The 18,566-nt window shown below is 62.9% G+C and overlaps 1 protein-coding gene across 2 annotated transcripts; it reads right to left on the reverse strand.

The window, feature by feature from the left end:
- Positions 1–1,049: 1,049 nt before the first annotated feature.
- On the reverse strand, positions 1,050–17,535 carry TNFRSF25 (TNF receptor superfamily member 25). Of its 2 annotated transcripts, none has more exons than XM_037881390.2 (10): positions 17,297–17,535; positions 9,017–9,248; positions 8,524–8,655; positions 8,155–8,307; positions 7,269–7,347; positions 5,603–5,661; positions 4,931–5,017; positions 4,732–4,769; positions 4,039–4,204; positions 1,050–3,840 (listed from the first exon to the last, which is right to left on the reverse strand). In XM_037881390.2, exons 1-10 carry the CDS (start codon positions 17,324–17,326, stop codon positions 3,554–3,556), a joined length of 1,263 nt encoding a protein of 420 aa, XP_037737318.1. In that variant the 5' UTR covers positions 17,327–17,535; the 3' UTR covers positions 1,050–3,553. The 2 variants fall into 2 exon arrangements, with proteins under 2 accessions (XP_037737318.1, XP_043387696.1); XM_043531761.1 differs by having other exon boundaries at positions 4,910–5,017; positions 17,297–17,488.
- Between the last annotated feature and the right edge of the window lie 1,031 nt (positions 17,536–18,566).

Here is an 18,566-nt window from a genome sequence, read left to right on the forward strand (position 1 = left end):
TTACTCCCCCCGGGGAAAGCACAGACCAGCAACGCAGGGAGCACTGAGCTGCCCTGCACAGGAGCCGAGGGGGGGGGGGGGGGGGTCAGCTCTGCTTTCAATATGGTCACATCCAAGACTTAAATTAGCCCCCAATATTCATTCCATGGCAAGGGCAAGAACAAGTGACCAGGGGCAGGACTCTGCCAGCACAGCCCGGCTGGGGCCGGCCTGCCCCTTCTCCAGGGAATTGCTTGGGCACAGGACACCCCCTGACAGCTTCTGCCCAGTTCCTTGACTTTATCTCTTGTTGACGTGGATTTTCTTTGGCTATGAACGTGCAGCACTGGGTGCAGATTCCCAGCGCCAACCTGCTCCCAACGGACCGGACAATGCCTCTTCAGAGCAACAGACCCGCTGAGGCCAAAGACAGCTCATGAGCAAAGGCCGATTCCACCAGCTGGAAAATTGATATCTAAATATAGACTCTGGGAGAGGCGACAAGGGCCAGGACTTTGCCCTGCTACACACACAACCTCGAGTCAGCTCCCACGGGGGTACCCGACCTTTTGGTTCCAATTGCATCTGCCCCTGCCACGGACTCCTTCCAGAAGGCAGCATCCTTTCCCTGTCCTCCTGTGGCAGGGCAGCTGGGCTCTTTGCATTCCTGCCTCTCTCTGGTTAGCTACCCAAACTTCAGATAGAAAAAGCCAAGCGAGGGGAGGAGAGCAGGACCTAGGCAACCCCAGTAAGTGGGTTTGAATTGTCCTGAGCCCGCCTGCTAAATTCATTAAGGCAGCCCAGAGGGGAGTCTAGTTCATTTAACAGTAATTAGTTAGCAAATATTATCATTAGCTAAGCACTAACAAAATCAACCACATGCATTGACATCAGCCCAGTCCTCAGGATTGCATTTCAAGAGCCCCCCAGCATCTCCTTGGTTCCTTGGTCCATGAGGTATTTGGGACTGTCCAGAAATAAGGGATTGGGAGCAGCTGGTTCTCCCCAAGCTCAGGGATGGGGGATTTTCCGGCCTCCAGCCCCTCCCAGAAGAAAAGCCACACCGGAGGCTGGGCAACACCACAGGGATTTATTGTCAGTTACAGACACAGGGGAAGAGCCCTGTCCCCCGGCCCTGTCCCCCAGCTCTGCTGTTCGCTGCAGCATTCCAGAGCCCACTTTAACACGCAGCCCCAGCCTGCTGCAAGGCGGCCTGTGCTCCCAGGCCCAGCTGGAGCAGAGAGACTTGCTCGGGAAGGTGCTGGCTGCTCCTTCTCTGTACACAGAGACATGGCTCGCTGAAGCCCCTAGCACTAGGAGCTGGGGCACCTACGGTCTGACCTCAGTGACGCTGAGCATCTCCAGCTCCCCTGGGGCTCAGCATGACCTACCCCACCACAAACACCCGTCGTTAGGCACCCTCTCCTTAGCAGAGACCCAGGCAGGGCTTCCCCACCCCTCTCCCCAGCAAGAGGGCTGAGACCCCTTTTCAGTTATGAAGCAGCAGCAGTGGGTGTGACATGTAACCAATTCTGATCGGTTTCCTCAAGGCAACAATGGGGGTATAAATAAGGTACAAAACCGCCACCTCTCCTCAGCAAGTGGGGAGAGCCCCCAGCTCGGAAGAGGCAGCGTCCTGTTGCAGCACAAGAACAGAACGAGTCTGCCCCTGCTACCGCAGGACAGAGCCAGCAATACAAATAATTGACATAAAATGTCTACAGAAGATAAGTAACAATACTTACTGGTACAGTGCTCCAATCCCCCCCGCCCCAGTCCTCCCCCGGGGGCTGCTGGACTAACGCACTTGCAGCTGAGCTGGCCACCGGGGAATTGGAAAACCTGCCCCCACCTGGGACGAGCAGCTGCCCCAGGTGGCAGTAATCCAGCCCAGCTGCTTTTAAAGGCTCCCACGTGATGGGGGAATTTTGCAGATCGCCAACAAGGCAGGTCTCCTGGGCCGTGCCACCCAGCTGCCTGTCCCTTTAACGCTCTGTGCAGAGGTGTGTTGTTTCCGGGGGAGGCAGCATTTTTGGCGAGCATTTTTCTTCCTGAGTTTGGCCACACAGGCACGCACACAAAGTGCCTTTTTCAGCAGAGATGGCAAGCCCTGGAGTGAGGCCCCTAGAACAGCTGCCATCTCTCTGGGGTGGCTTAGAGTCACTAAGCAGGCTGGGGGCAGGCGAGGGACCCGGGTATGGGCAGTGGGGAGCCCCAGGGGATGCTGAGCCCATAGGGAGCACGAGAGGAGTCACCCCTCTGCTTCATCAGGTGCTCGTGTTGTCAGGTCAGCACTGAGCACAGGATGAGGCCCCTCAGCTCAACTCTGATCTGGCTTGGTCCTGAGCCCCTCCTCCAGAGAACTCTGGGCATTGACACTAGGACCAGCCCGTTGCTGGCATCGTCTCCTGCCCCCGGGGCTCAGTGAGCTCCGCAGCCCGACGCAGGTTCGCAGCATCCCGCACAGGGAAATAGGGCCAGAGCGGTGAGCTGACTGGCCCAAGGTCATGCCCTGACTCAGCGGCAGGGCCCAGGGGACTGCCTGGTGCCCTGACTAGCCAGGAGACACGCTCCCTTCCTTAGCCAATGGGATCTAGGACACTGCCCAAACTACCAGCCGCGGCTGTGAGAGTTAGCACTAAGCTGTCAGCAGGTGCTCCAGCCCTCCTGGGGTTCTCCTGCAGCCCCCGCACTGGGCTGCTCCGTGGTGCTCAGCCTAGCTATGGCTGCTTAATGCAAACCAGTGCGGGAACGCTCCATGCCCTGTTCCTGGGGCTGGCTGAGCAGGGTTTGATTTGTAAACCTAGCAGGATGCGGGAAGGGCTTTCCATCAAGCCCCCGATTCCTGCTTCAGAGGGAAAGCTGGGGTTCCGGGAGAGGGCCTGTTGCGTCCTGCCACTGGGCACGGCCAGGGAGGGCGCAGAGGGCTCTCCAGGGCCTGCGTCCTGTGGGGCGGGGGTTCTGGAGAGGCCCGTTTGGAAATGGAGCCCAGCTGGGGCTGAGGGCCGGGCGAGGGAAGCGTGACTCAGCAGCACAGAGGCAATGATGCTGAGACCGACCCTCTGCCTGCCTTGGTCGGCTGCCACCACCAAGTCTGTGGCTCCAGGGGTGCATTGCTCCCCCCGCTGTCCTTCGCAGGGTGACCCGCGGCACAGCTCTGCTGCCATCCGCACGCCCGGCTCCTTGCGGGCGGAGATATGAAGCCAGGTGGCACTTGCAGGCTTTCCTTACAAGGGGAGGGAGTGGTGCTGCCTGCTGTGTGTCCCCTCTCGTCCCAGTGCCGCCATTGTGCAGAGGGGCCTGCGCTGGCCCCGGGCACAGAACTGCTCCGGGCGTTCAGAGACCTGCCCTCCCGCACTAGGGGCCAGGGACGCAGCTTCCTGGCTGTAGAGCAGCAGCCAGACCTGCTCCTCCAAGCGCCAGGCCACAGCAGGCCCTGCCCACAGCGACAGCAGGGCTGGCTTCGCTGGCCTGGGAGAGGCCTTCTCCTTCCCGTCCCAAGTCAGAGCCCATGGTGGGGAGCCAGGGAAGCCAGCCCTGGCTAGCAGCCTCAGCCACTCGCTGCTGGGCAGGCTCACGGGCACCTCTGCAGCCGCTGCCTCAGCTCCTCAGCGCAGCCGGCCAGCTCCATGCGCTCCAGGGCCGAGAAGATGGACTCCAGCGTGGCGTTCTTCTGCTGGTACCACCTCTTCAGCATCTCGTACTGCTGGTCCCGGACGTGGGTGAACTCCAGCTCCACCACCTCGATCTCGCCGTCGTGCAGCTCCAGCACCCGCATGAACTCCTTCCAGCGCCGCACAGGCACTGTGTTGATGATGTCGTACAGCTTGCTGCCCTGCGGGAGAACGCCAGGGAGGGGCCCTGCGGGACAGCGGAACAGAGTGTCAGCCAGAGCCCGGGGCACAGCAGCCCTGCAGAGAAGGAGGGGCTGACGGGGAGCCCGCGATGAGCTGTCTGATATGCCTGTGCCTCGGGTGGGGGGCTTGGATGTTGGCAAGTCGCCAGGGCGGCTGTATGTGCCGTGGCACAAGGCACCATTCTGCAGTGCGTGGCTCTTACTTGCTGCATCCTGGGGCTTGGCGGGCGACTCCCAGGTGTCCTGGCTGCCGAGGGGCCTCACTGGACAGGCGTTGCCGTTCATTTGCGATGCCTCCGTGATCTGAAGGTGGAGCAAACCCTGCGACTCCAGGGGCTTTTCTGCGGTGCCAGACGGACACGCTGAGACCTGGAACAGAAAGAAGCCACCGTTTGCAAGGGAAGCCTTGATCTCTTGGCGGGCGGGGAGCCAGCAGCCTGGTGCGGCAGGGCAGGGGAGAAGTCTGCCGAAGGGGCAGCTTCCTATCGGGCCGGGGCAGGGGGTGGGGGCTTCCTGGCTGGGCAGACACCCTGGGCCAGGTTAAGTTGCTCTGAAATAAGAGGGAGAACGTGCCTCGTCCATTCAGTCCCCAGCCCCTCTGCTGAGGCTGCCAGTGAGGGGGCCTTGAGCTGGGGGTGGGCACCTGCTCGCTGGGAACTAGCTGAGACCCATCGAACGCATCTCCTAGTGCCAATGACCAGCCTGCAGGGGAGAACTACGGCCCTTCACCTGGATCCAAACTAGCCATAAATGGCTGCAAATGCCCCCAGCCTCCAGGTCGCAGCACGAGCAGGGCCAGCAGCCACGACCATCCCAAGCAGCGTGGGGCGGGGGGTCAGCATGCTCAGTGCATTTAGGCCCAGGCCAGATCCTGTGTGCCCGGCCTGGGCTCTCACCTGTTGCAGCCTCGAGTCTTTAACTGCTGCGGCCTCACCTGCCAGGAGAGAGACGGAGCCATTAGTCAACTCTGAGCACCGGGCCTCCCTTAGCCCAGGCCAGGGGCTCTGCTGTGCAAGACTCCGAGTCGAAGGCGAGGGGAAGGCTAATCGCTAAGACATCGCGGGGGTGGGTTACCAGCTGCTGGGGAATCCTTACTGAGCATCTTCCTCTTGCGGTAGATGACGAGCGCTCCCAGGAAGAGGGGCCCCATGAGGCCCAGCAGGACGTACTCCAGCCCGAAGCCTGAAACAAAGACGCAGGGGAGGTCCCAGCTCAGTTGCCTGCAGCATGCTCTGCTCACCTCCCCCTTGAAGCCCTGGCGCCAGGGACAGCCTAGGCAAGGCTGGGGTCGCTCCTCCCGGTGCAGCTGCTTTGGGGTCTTGCCCAGCAGAGCCGGAGTTCAGCCTGGCCGCAGCTCCCGGCACGCACGGCCCTGGACACCAGCACAAGGGGCTGCCTGGCTCAGGAATCACAGGGCACTTACTCAGACCAGGCCCTGCCCCAGCGAGCCGCAGGAGGGGGCGGGATGGAGCCGCAGCGAGGTTAGCTGGGGTCTGGTGACGAGCATGTGGGTTCCGGGGGCTCGGTACCACTGCTCCTGGCTAGGCAATGGTGCGAGGAGGCAGGGCCTCCCCTGAGCGCTGAATCCCTGCAGTACCTGCCCCAAGCCACCCCCCACCCCCCGAGTAGACCTGCGTTCGCCCCCGTACGCCAGGCAGAGCCCGCAGTCCCTTGAGCACATTCTGGACCAGCGCCTGCCCCTGTCCTGACACGCCCCCCGCCATGCCATGCCAGCCAGCACCTCCCATGCGCCACCCTCCCACCTACCTTGGCTGCTGCCACCACATGGCCTGCCGCACGCTTCTCCGCACTTCTCGGGGCTCTGGCTGCAGAGGAGAATGGTGAAGAGAAACAGAAAGTGGGCGTCTAACCTGTCCTTTTCCAGAGCGCCGGGAGAGCGAGCGTCTTGGCACTAGCTCCGGTGTGGCTCGGTCAGGGCCAGTGTCCCACCGCCAGCCCTGCCACGTTCCACGGGCTGCTTTGGAGATACCTTCCCACGCCCCCTGGTGCCCAACACCAGACAGCTGTTTGGTTTGACTAGGGGCTTGTCTACACATGACAGGTAATGCAGATTAAGGCAGGGGGTGAATGGCAAGTGTACTAGCTGTGCCTGACCAGCTCCATGTGTGGCCACTCCGATTCCAGACCAAGGAGTTGTGACGAAGTGGGACTGTTCTTAATGTTTCCTCTGAATAGTGTGGGGGTGCCTCAGTTTCCCCTAGGCAGTTCTTAAGTATCTAGGTGGTGGGATAAGGGTGTATAATCATTGCAGAGCCCTAGAGGGCAAGTGTGTGCAGGGGTCTGGACACAGAGAATGGCTGACACCCTGTTTCCTGGCAACTGATGGCCTGGCCCTTCCCCCCTGCAAGGTGAGAGCTAAAGGGTTGGAGAACAAAGGAATCCGGTGACCTCCTGGCCCGGGAAAGGGACAAAGCCCAGGGGAGGAGGGGCTGGAGGGAGTTTCAGTTTGGGGCTGGCTGGGACATGGAGTGAAGTGCAGACGTGGTTGTCTGGCTCACTGCCCCCCAAAATGGACCCAGCTGAGGGGTCCTGTTCTCTGCACCTACAAGCTCTGTGTTAGACCATGTTCCTGTCGTCTAATAAACCTCTGTTTTACTGGCTGGCTGAGAGTCACGTCTGACTGCGAAGTTGGGGTGCAGGACCCTCTGGCTTCCCCAGGACCCCGCCTGAGCGGACTCGCTGTGGGAAACGCACAGAGGGGCAGAGGATGCTGAATGCTCCGAGGTCAGACCCAGGAAGGTGGAAGCCGGGTGAGCTGTGTGACCTGCAGACAGTCTGTTCACAGAGAGGAGACTTCCCCAGAGTCCTGACTGGCTTCATAGGGAGCAGTTCCAGAGCATCGCCCAGGGACTCCATGACAGGAGTTAATCAGGAACAATGTGACATGTAGACGATCCCCATGTTATCTGGAGTGTAGCCCTAGTCTCTGTTCTCCAGCCCGTCACCCTGGCGTCTGCACATGGCTCCATGGCTTGCACACACAGGCTCTCCTGGATGGGTCACATCCGTTTCACACCAGGGGGTTTTGCGAACCCCAGGGATTGGTATTTGCTAGTGACAGTGTGAGTGGTCAGCCAGTCACCTGAGAGTGCTTCTGCTCTTGGATGGGATGACTGAACTGTGGCAGGTGAGCATCGCAGATAAGGCACTTCCCAGCCTGAGTTTGCTGACAAACCATCACTGTGAAATTCTGGGGCTCATAACTATTGTCCCAGCCTGCGGGAGGACCCCTGCCCAGCGGGAGGCATGGAGAGCACCAGGGGCACAGAGCTCGCCACATTTACAGCTGGACTGGCATCTGCAGCCAGTGTGCTGAGATCTGCCGGGTGAAGCTGCCCTGCAAATCCCCTAGGATGGTGTCTAATGGGAGAGCTGTAGGGGGAAGCAAACCAAGAAAGCCCAGGGTAGTTACGTGGCACATGCTCGGCACTCGCTGCCCTCCAGGTAGAAGCCAGGCTGGCAGTCCCCACACTGGGCATCCTCCTCTGAACCTGAAAGACATTGCACATAGCTAGCGCCTGCCAGCGAGGAGAGGGGTGTGGCCTGGGGGTAAGGGAGGCAGGCCTGTCCTCGGGGGGGTGCTCACAGTAGGTAGGAGGGGGTGCCTCTTGGGACGGGCCTTCCACCAAGTGCCTAGTCTCATGGCATGGACTTGTTGGCGGGAGCCCAGGGCAGCAGGGTGCTGACGGGGCAGGCCCAGGGGAGCTGGTGCAGCAGCAGCCGAGTGGCCCCGGCACGGGTGGCCGTGGGTCTCTGGTGCGGCTCCCTCGCGCTGGGGATGTAGAGGGGCGTGAGAGCGGGTTCGCTGGCAGGCTGCAGGTCAGCACGGGCTCAGCAGCTGGCGTTCGGCACATGCTCCTGGGCTAGACGGGACTGGGTGCTGCTCAGTGTCGGCCCAGACACCGGGCGCTGAGCTCACACCACCAGGTGCTCGCCTAGGCAAAGCTGTTCCCTTGCCTCTCGCGTGGGCTGCAGGCCGAGCGGGCGTCGGAGAGGGCAGTGGATGTGCTCCCACCACTGAGCGGCACTCCCTCCGCCAGCTGGGCCATGGCCTGAGCCTGGGGGGGCAGGCACGACGCAGCGAGGCTGGGGGAAAGCAGGGCGGGTGTAGCAGCTTGAGGGGCAGTGGGGCAGCGGGGGGCAGTGCAGGGGGCAGCAGGGCAGGCGGGGAGCTGCACAGGGGGCAGTGGGGCAGCGCAGGGGGCAGGCAGGGGGCTGCGCGGGGGCCAGTGGGGCAGGCACAGCAGCAGGGGCCATGCCAGGATCCAAAGGCAGCAGGTAGTGCTCTGGACACTCACAGTTCTGAAGGGTGACCCTGCCCTTGCACCTGCGGCATTCCTGGCAGGTGAAGTCTCTGCAGGTCGGGTCCGTGCACTGCCGGAAGTGGCCGGCCCCACAGCCGCACTCGATGTCGCTGGTCGCAGTGCAGTTCTTCAGCACGACCTGGGAAGCTGAACACAGGACAGGCTTCCTCAGCAGGCCTCTGTGCGGAGGGCAGGGGAAGGGGGCTGCTTCCTTCTCAGAGTGTGGCCCAGGTTCCCCAGGCTCTCTCCTGCCCCCCGAGGGCCCCGGCCAGTGGGGTGGGGAAGGGCTGGCCGAGAGGCTGGCGGCTCAGTGCTAGGGCAGCTGGATTCCCGTCCCAGCGAGGGGCCTGCCCAGCGCCTTACCTTGCGCGTGGCACTCGGAGCACTTTCGACATTTCCGCTCCAGGTTCTGGAAGGAGAGGTAGGTGCCGTGCGGGCAGCTCTCGCAGGCCGTGTCATAGCCATGGCTGGTGCAGGGAGCCCTCATAAACGTTCCTGCAAACAACACCAGCCGGGGTGAGCGTGCGGGTTAGTCGCAGGTGCTGTGCAGGACGGGGGTGGCCCGGGATACCCAGGGGCTCGGGCTGGCTGACTGGGTCGGTCCCTCCAGGCCAGCAGCAGCCTCTGCGCCCTGCCCCTGCCCCCCCATTCCTTCCTGGGAGGGGGGAGGGGGCCCTCGTGCCGTGACTAGAGCAGGGAGCCCTGAGTCGGGTCCGGGCGCTGCCCGTGGCGCCTCTGTAACCTCAGCAAATCACTGGCCCAGTTCCCCGGCGCACGGGGCCGGACTCGCTCCTGTTTGCAGAGCGCTGAGCCGGGCAAAACCTTGGGGCTGGGCTGGGGGTGTGCCGAGCCTCACCTGCCGGGCACTTCTGGCAGCAGAGCTTGTCTGCCGAGTACCAGAGCTGGTCAGCCGCACAGTTGTTTCTAGCCACGTGTCTCTTGTGCCGCGGGTGATGGTGCAGCCCCAGTGCAGAGTCAGCCGGGCTCCTCGCCCTCCTGGGCTCGCTGGCAGCCCCGGCCGCTCGTGGCTTCGGGGTGCCCAACAATGGGAACCCACTGCCGGTCAGCAGCAGTGCAGCCAGAAAGCCCTAGGAACAGAGAGGGGAATGTTGGCAGGGACTGGAGCTGCTGCACCCGCCAGCCCCGCGCCCTCTGGGAGCCCAGAGCTCAAACCGAGGGGCGGCCACAGGTCAGCAGCAGCAGCCAGGCCTCAGCTCGCAAGAGGAGCCTTCAGCTAACGCTTCATTAGCTGGCCCTGGTTTGACATTTGTAGCTCGTGCCCAGCCCTGCACCGAGCGCTGGGGTGCTGAGGGTGGGACAGGCTGACGAGAGCCCACTGCCTTGTCCCACCCAGGCTCCAGCGGAGTCCAGAGCAGCAGGTGCTGTGATCGCTGCCCTCCAGGGGACCCCATCGCACGGGAGCCTAGGGGAGGTGTAACCAGAAGGAACCTTGGAGCATCCCCCACGGCAGTGCAGGAGTCAGATGCACTCTCGACTCTCCCAGACCAGTGGGGAGGGCTGGGGCCTGGGACTGAGGGGGCCTAGGTGCTATTCTTGGCCCTTCCACACCTGCTGGGTGACCTTGGGCAAGTCACCGTGGAACCAGCTGCACCCTGTGCCTCAGTTTCCCCTCCCACCCTTTGTCTGCCTCGGCTCTATGGGGCAGGAACTGTCTCTCACTAAGGGTCAGTGCGTGGCCTGCTATAATGGGGAGGGGCCTGGGGGCTGATCGCAGCTGGTGCTACTGTATGAGTAGTAAGTGATCAGCCCTTGAAACCAAACCCACTTGGCTTAGGTGAGGGTGCCCCAGCTCCTCCGCTAGAGGGAGTCAGTGCATTGCAGCTGCAAGGGGCCTGTGTCCTGGAACAACCACGGTCCTGAACCTCACTGGGAGATGCGGCAGGAAAACCCTGCCCCCGCGCCTGGGGCTAGCATGGTGCTTAGCCCACCCAGCCACCCTTGCTCCCACCCCCAGGCTTGCCCTGCCTGTCAGCCTGCGTGCTGTCAAACGCAGAGCCTGATCCCGCTGCAGGTGCCCAGCTGATGTAAGGGCAGGGCTAGCTGTCCTGTGGCGTAGCAGGGGTGCCAAGTACCCCACTGGGGACCACTCAGGGGGTCAGGAGAGAAAGCCGGGCTGGGGCCATGGGTGATACGTGAGCCCAGCTGGATTTAGGGCCTGAGTTTGACTGAAACATCCCTACGTCAAGTCCCAGCCGCTGCAGCTGTGGACTGCAGTTGGGGCTTGTTTCCAGGCGCTGCCCCACACCCAGCAGGGCAGGACACTTGCTGGGTTTGTTACTGAAAGGTGAGCTGCTCAGCAGTCACTTGATTCCAGGAGCTGGAGCTTTAAGAACACACCAAATAGCATGAGGTTCGTGCTAAAATCACCCAAGTTGGCAACACTGCTGGGGCCAGCACCTGCATGAGCCAAGCTGCCAGCGAGGAGCACTGCACGGAGCCCTTCCCGGCAGGGCGGCTGTGGAGCGCACTGCATGACTAACCCACCAGAGCACTCAGCCCCCTCCCCCTGGGAATGCCCCCTGCCATCCCCTGCTGGGTATTTTCCCCTGCCTGTGTCAGCCACTTGGCGTGTGGCATTTGCGCAGAGCAGCCTCTGGCTCACCGAGCCACTGCAGGGAACACTGGGTGCGGAGGTGCCTGGCCGGAAGCAGGGGCGACCTCAGGCCAGGCTCCTGCCATAGGTACAGCTTCTGGTAAAGGAGGAGAAACGGGCCGTGTGGTTAACACTGAAAGGGCACCGAAAAGTGTTGCATAAGCATCCTGGGGCAGTTGTTCCTGTAAGTGGCTCTGAGCTAACCACTTTCCTAGGAGTCGGCAGGCACGGTGCTCGTGGCAGCAGGCTGCTCAGCAGAGCGGAAGTGGGGCTCCCAGCCCAGCTAGCGTGCTGAGGCTGTCGGCAGGGCCCCGCCCCCCCCGCCGCGGCTCCAAGAAGGATACTGCGCAGGCAGGATGCGCCCGCCCTTCTGGGCCTCCAGCACTCCCCACATGGCTGCCCGACAGAGCCGAACTCAGTACCGGGGTGGGACCAGACCCATCTCCATGGGGGTGTGATATGGAGCAGCGGGGCAGGGTTGGGCACAGGCAGGACTGGGCTGGCAGCGGCCAGGCCAGGCCACGAGCAGCCTCCTTTCCGCTGGGAGCCAGGCGGCAGCGGGGCCGGCCTCACGGGTCCCATCCCAAGAAGGACTGCATGTGGTCTGGCAGCAGCCAGCTCCCTGGCGTGGCAGCGTACTGGCACCCGGGGTGGGACGCTCCCGTGTCCTGATATGGAGACAGCCCCCTGCAGCGCCTGCAGGCCCAAGCGATGACCAGGGGGTGCTGGCAACCCTGCTCAGGGATCCCCTCCCACGCACAGGGACACCACCCAGCTCGTCAGCCCCCGGGGTCCAGCCCCCTGTTGCCACAGAGCCACAAAGCCACTGCGAGAGCCCAGGGATCCCCCAGCGCAGGCCCAGGGCCTGGCCCATCCCCGGGAGGAGCCCTGGTGACGGGCAAGCCCAGCAGAGAGCAGGTGGTGGGCCCCGTCAGGCAGGCACAAGGCAGGGCCCTGCAGCCCCAGCTCAGGGCAGGTGCACTGGTGCCCCTGCACTGAGCTCAGCACCAATGAAGGCCAATGGCATTTTGGGATGTATACGTAGGGGCATTGCCAGCAGATCGAGGGACGTGATCATTCTCCTCTATTCGGCATTGGTGAGGTCTCATCTGGAGTACTGTGTCCAGTTTTGGGCCCCACACTACAAGAAGGATGTGAAAAAATTGGAAAACTTCCAGCGAAGGGCAACAAAAATGATTAGGGGACTGGAACTCATGACTTGGGAGGAGAGGCTGAGGGAACTGGGATTGTTTAGTCTGCGGAAGAGAAGACTGAGGGGGGATTTGATAGCTGCTTTCAACTACCTGAAAGGGGCTTCCAAAGAGGATGGATCTAGACTGTTCTCAGTGGTAGCAGATGACAGAACAAGGAGTAATGGTCTCAAGTTGCAGTGGGGGAGGTTTAGGTTGGATAGTAGGAAAAGCTTTTTCACTAGGAGGGTGGTGAAGCACTGGAATGGGTTACCTAGGGAGGTAGTGGAATCTCATTCTTTTGAGGTTTTTAAGGTCAGGCTTGACAAAGCCCTGGCTGGGATGATTTAGTTGGGGATTGGTCCTGCTTTGAGCAGGGGTTGGACTAGATGACCTTCTGGGGTCCCTTCCAACCCTGATATTCTACCTCAGCAGCTTGAACCTAGCCAGTCTGAGCTGGGCATCTCTGGCTTCTCCTTTACTTCCTGGCCACCCTGCTCTACCCAGATCAGGGCAACCGGCCAGCGCCGTGCCCTGCCTGAATCTGTGGCCAGGCCACGCTGCGTGGGGCAGTCCTGAGACACAGCCTCAGCGAGTGCGAACCAGGCCCCATGGCTCTGCTTTAAAACGAGAACTCGATACGCTCCGGGAGGACAGGCCCATCAACGGCTATTAGCCAACACGGGCGGGGATGGTGACCCCAGCCTCTGTTTGCCGGAAGCTGGGAATGGGCGATAGGTGGTGGATCACTTGATGGTTACCTGTTCTGTTCATTCCCTCTGGGGCACGTGGCATGGGCCACTGTCGGAAGACAGGATACTGGGCTAGATGGACCTTTGGTCTCACCCAGTCAGGCCGTTCTTATGTTCTTTCACCAGCAATGTGGTGCCATGCAGAGATGGTGCCCAGGCCCCTGCCCCGGGGCACCATGGGCAGCTTCTGGGGCTGCTAGACTGCTCTCACATATGCCCAGTGTGTGCCACGCAGCCACAAGCAAAGCCCCGCCTTGGCCCCCCTTATCCCCTGGAACAGGGCAGGGATGTGTGTGTTGCTGCCCTCCCTACAGGGCTGGAGAGCTGCGGGTAGCATCATGGCCAGGTCCTGCCCAACAGCACTAAGTGCCTCACCAGGGACAGGCTTTGCCTCTCCCCAGGGCCCTGTTCCGCTGGCATTGACTGCCCCCCCACGGCCCCATCTCCTCGCTGAGGCGGCTCCACCTCCCTGAGCCATTGGGGCTGCTCCCAGCTGTTCAGCTCGCTGTGGCTGGAGCTAGAGGCACCCCGGGGCTGCAGGGGCACCTGGGGGGGCGGTCTCGTGCTGCCAGTGATTTCCCGGCCCCCCCCGGGGCCGCTTTGGGGAAAGGGGGCCTCTGCAGCTCTGAGCTCAACCACTGGCATGGGACACTCAGCGGGAGTGACAGCACCAGCCTGCGCGTGTGCCTGGCATTGCGGGATAGCGTTGGGCGGGCCAGCCCCCTCCACACGGCCACTTCCACTGGCCCCAGGGCAAGGAGGCGTCTCCCCGTCGGCCTGGCCGCTGGCCTTCAGGGCTGGGCAGCAGGGAGAGCCCAGGGCCTCCCATGGGACATGATTGTGTCACTCGCTGTGCCCATGGGCTGGGGCACTCGGGGCTCCTTGCCTCTCCTTTCCCTGCCCCACCGTACCCAGCCCCTGCCCCAGAGCTGCTCTGCTGGGTTAGGCTGAGACCATGGCCGGGGGAGGGGGCCACGCTGGGGCGGGCAGGGCAGCAGAGGGTTAATGTCAGTCTCCTATTTAATCTCTGCCGTGGTGCTGAGGTGATTTCCTCCCTTAGAGGAAGCCGGGCCCAGCTCCCCCTCGCCTCTGATGGTATCGCACCAAGTACGTGCCGCCCAAGTAGGTCAGGGCTGCACACCACCTCCGGAGCCGCCGGGGAGCGCCACACCCCGACAGCTCCGCAGGGAGGGGAGCAGCATGCCAGGGCCAAGGCCACTGGGCCCAGCTGTGGGCTGGGCTGACCCCTCCGCGGGGCTCCAGGGCACTGGTGGGTCTCGCGCCCTGGTACTGCTCAGTGTTTAGTGCCCAGGGGCCGCCCTGCGGCTCAGGGCCTGTTGTGCTGGGGGCTACAGGCACGCACACGCGCACCCACACACACGAGCGCACAAGTGCGCACGCACGCACCCCCACTCCCCAAGAGCTGACGGTCACCAAGCCCTCAGTGCGAGCGCCTCGAGGTAGAGGCTGTGTTGCGCAGGCAAAGCCTGGCACAGTGGGGCCCTGACCGGGAGGGCAGAAAGGAGGGGGCTCCAGGCACTGCAGACCACAACACAGCCATACGAGCCAGCTCCACAGCGTGGCCCACCAGCTCCCTGAGTGGCTATGGCGGGGCAGCCAGCCCACACTCCAGCACCGGGCGTGGGGCCAGCCGATGGGCTCTGGCCCTGACTCCCTTCCTCCTGAGATGCATGCCCAGCCCACCGGCCACGGCCCCTGACCCTGGGTAGGAGGGAGCCTGCCCCAGGCGAAGGCCACACGCCCGCCCCCCAGCCACCACAGAGCCTGCTACATGGTGTGTTGTCACTCTGGGCAGGGACGCCACAGACATGGGACAGCTGGGTCTGGTCCTGGCCGTGGCGCCCATGGGCTGTCCTGCCCCGGGTCTGGTGCCCAGGATGTAACGCAGACCCTGCTGGCTGCCCGCCCAGCGCCTGGAGATGGCAGCTGAGCACAGGCCCCGCTGGCCCACGGCTCTCCCCACCCACGCACCGAGCTCCCATGGGACCAGGCGGGTCAGCTTCAAGCCCCCTTGCTCTCCCACGCGCAGCTCTCCAGAGCCTGGCCCCCCAACCCCCGTGCCAGGGCAGGGGATGCCCTTATCCCCAGAAAGGCCCTCGGCCACTCCACAAAGGGGCTGCAGCGCCCTGCCAGCCCCGCCACGTGGGTGTGGATTCCTGGAGATTCTGGCCCGTGGGCGAAGTTCCGGGTGAAGATAGCCCCGATTAAAGGGCTGCATCATTTTCTCTTAAATCTGTCACAGCTGTGCTGGAACCTGCCCATGAACTCACCCATTTGCATAGCTCCATGATCAGATCGTGGCCTGGCGCTGGCAGGCTCGGGAGGAGGCCTGGGCCCCTCCTCCCGCCCCCCTCGCTGAGTCAGTGGTGCCTTGCTGAGTCGAGGTGTGATCTTCCCCCGGGCAGCTGCTGCGGCTCCCACTGCCTGCCTTCGTGTTTCCCCGCTGGGGAACGGGCCATGTGCCCGCTCGGTGAGGGACAGGGCAGGGCCCGCTCCCCCAATCTCACACACTGGGCTGCCCTGAAAGGAGCCTCGCGCCACACGCCATGGCCACGCTCCCTCGCTTCCGCAGGCTCACACCTGCACCCCCTGTGGCCTTGCAGTCCCCCCGTGGCTGCACAGTCCCACCCCTCAGCCCCTGTCACCCCCTCGCACTCCCCACTCCGTCACCCCAAGGTGCTGCTCAAGTGAATTTCCAGCGGAGAGCCCCGGCCTGAGCTCTCACCCCACTGCAGGCAGTAGCAGCCCAAGGCCCCCACGCCCCTCCCAGCCGAGTGCTGAGGGGACGGGGAACCTGTCTCCTCAGCCTCCCTGCTGAGGTGGCGCCTGGTGGAGCCTTTTCGGCCAGCTGCAGCTGGCCTTGTCCTGGCGACGCCAGCCAGCTCGTTGCCCCACAGGGTGCTAGCATGTGCCCATGAATGAGCCACGCTGGGGCCCAGTCAGCCACTGTCTGTCAGAGCCAGATACAGAACCGGGCTCCTGCTCTTCTCCCCGTTCCCTTGGGGCAGAGAGCTGCGGAGAGGGGAGCTGGGCAGGTGCTGCCCTTTTAAAGAAAAGCACTTTCGCCTAAGCAGGCCCAGCAGGGCGGCAGGAAAGCAACCGGGCCGGAGCAGGGCTGGGCGGAGGTGGGGAGCGGCACCCGTGGAAGGGGCCTGGAGCGTCCTGCCCCGAGAACAGCCCTTCCAGGCTGATAGCAGGGGCTGAAGTCACAGCCTTTCCGTCCCCACAGCGCGAGCGGCTGTGGGCCCAGTGCGCAAAGCAGGGAGGGGCTCCAGGCCAGGAAACGCAGCTGGTAGCCCCAGGCCCTATCGCCCAAGCAGAGGCTGGACAGAAGCACCCTGGGAAGTGAGCAGGCCCCAGCCACGTTCCTAGGCTGCTCCTACAAGCAGGCAGCCAGTGGGGCAGAGCCGGCTGCTTCCCTCCCCAGCCCCAGGCAAGTGAGCCCAGGGCGGCCCCCAGGCTCCACAGGCACATGGCTCGGCCGGCATGGGGAGCACGCCGGCACCCGAGCCAGGCTGAGCGCAGCCCCCTGCACAAGGTGACCCCGGTCCCACACCGCCGTAGCTTGGTCTAAAGGGACCTTTGAACAGGACACTTGACGGCAGCCCGGCACGCAGCCCGCTGGCCAGGGGTGGCATGGGTGCCTGGCCAGGGTGAGAAGTGATGTAAGGCACTAAACCCCAACTTCCTGCCAAGCCACTTAGAGCGCAAGCCCTCGCTGCAGCAGGATGCAGGACTCCACCAGGCCCCCCAGCACAGCCCCCTTTCTTCGGCTGTAAGCGCAGGACTCGGGCCTCAGCCCATGGACTCTGACCACAGCAGCTGGGCTGCCCATGAAACACCCCATCCCGTGTCCTCAATAGCGCCTACAGTCGCATTATTGCTCATGTGAACCATGATGGCACTCAGCGGCCAGGGCAGGATGGGCTGGGTGCTGTGCACACATATGGGGTGGAGACACGGCCCCTGCCGCCAAGAGTTTGTTCAGCCTGACACACAATACAGCAAGCTTTGCTCTCTGCTGGCTGGCTCAGTGTGCTTGTGCACTGTTCAAATGCTACCACAGCACAGCCCAGAGGTGGCTGCATTTTAGGGTTGGGGAAGTGATCCTGGCATACCTAGTTTGTAAAGAGCTCCAGGGCCCTCGGGATGAATGAATTTATGATTATTGTTAACTTGGGATGGCTCCCCCACACTTTCATTTTCTCTCCTCCCTGTCTTCCCTTTCCTGGAAAGCCCCTGGGGCTCTAAAGCAATGCCTGCATCACTGAATTCAGCTGCCTTCCTGTAAACTTCCCAAGATCTCATGGGGGCATCAGCAGTCCACTGACTGGCTCCCTCACGCCTGCGATACCAAGCAGCAGCTCAGCCCAAGAAACCAGATCTTGGCCTGTAGGAAACAAACTAACCGATGCAGACAGCTGGCCCTCATCCCCAGCCAGATCTCCTGGCCTCTCCTACTTCCCCCTAGCTTCCCAGAGCAAGGCTGCACCAGCCCTGGGCGCTTCCTGCTTCACTCTAGAGCAAGTGAGGAACATCCCAGAGTGAGCAGGACTTACCCCAGCTGCCTTCAGGGCCCAGCTCTCCATCCTCGAGCCCTAGAAAGCCAGCTCATGCCGGGGCGGGGTACGGGGGTTACTCGCGGGAGCTGGTCACAACCCAGCGGCAGAGCGAGGCAGCAGCTAATCCATGCTCTCAGTAACCCCCTGGCGACGAGTGAGCTCACACCCGCTCAGCTGAGGCTTTTACACCAAGCCCTTGTGGGAGGAAATCCATTTCTGGAAATGAGTCCGGGGGGTGTGAAACCACGACAGCTACCGAGGGCGGCGCGAGCGCGGGGAGGGGCCTAGCTGGCATGGAAGCAGATGGGCAGGGGGAGGGGCGGCACAGCTGCAGGGGCTGGTGCTCCTGCCCCTCCCTGCCGGGAGCCAGCCCCCTCCCACATGTCCCATAGCCGGTGAGTCCCAGGCCCAGAGCCTTCTCCCAGCGGGGCCGGCCTGGGGCTCTCCTGCAACCCGCCTCTCCAGGGCAAGCACTGCCAGGTGGCAACTAAACATCTTCACAGCCCAGCCAGACCCAGACCCAGACCCAGCCCCACACAGTGAGGGCCGACCCTGATTCCCAGAGAGCCTACGGACACCTCACCTTGGGTCTGTGGAGAAAGGGCAGCTCCGTCCCCAGCAGAGGGCAGTGAATGCACCCAAACACTACCCCTCAGCCCAGGGCTCCAGCCCATCACCCTGGCTTCCGGCACCACAGCCCGAGGTGGGGCCGGGGCCCAGCCCCCTCCCACCTGTTGGCTTTGCTCTCCAAGGCCTGGCCTGGGTCCTAGCACGCCGGCCTCTGCCCGCCTGCCCTCACCAGCGATGGCCAGGGAGGGCTCTGGTCCCCATTTTTGGCTGGAAACTTGGAGCTTTCTGTGGAATGCAGGCACATGTCACAAAAAGGGGTTGAGTTGAAACCCCAAATTCCAGGTGGGGGATGGGGCCTCACACGAGGGCTGGGAGTTTTCCCAGGGAGCCATTAAACCCCCCAGGCCAGCACAACCACAGCTGCCCTGCCACTGCCCCAGCAAGGGGCTCGTGCTGCCATGGAGCCAGGGAAGGGGGAGACTCTAAAACTCAAGAGAACCTGGCAGTTTTATCAGCCTGCCTCGTCTCATAGTCCATCAGCCCAGAGCCCTGGCCCCGTGCTCCCACGCAGGGCTGCAGAGAAGCAGCCGAGGGTTCATGCCCTAGCCTCTTGCCAGGGACGCTGGCACCATGGGTATAGTTTGGGGGGCACGGGCATTGCCCCCCAAAACTGCAAGCCTTGGGCAGGCATGGAATC

The sequence above is a fragment of the Chelonia mydas genome, chromosome 18 (genome assembly GCF_015237465.2).
Source record: "Chelonia mydas isolate rCheMyd1 chromosome 18, rCheMyd1.pri.v2, whole genome shotgun sequence".
NCBI lineage: Eukaryota > Metazoa > Chordata > Testudines > Cheloniidae > Chelonia > Chelonia mydas.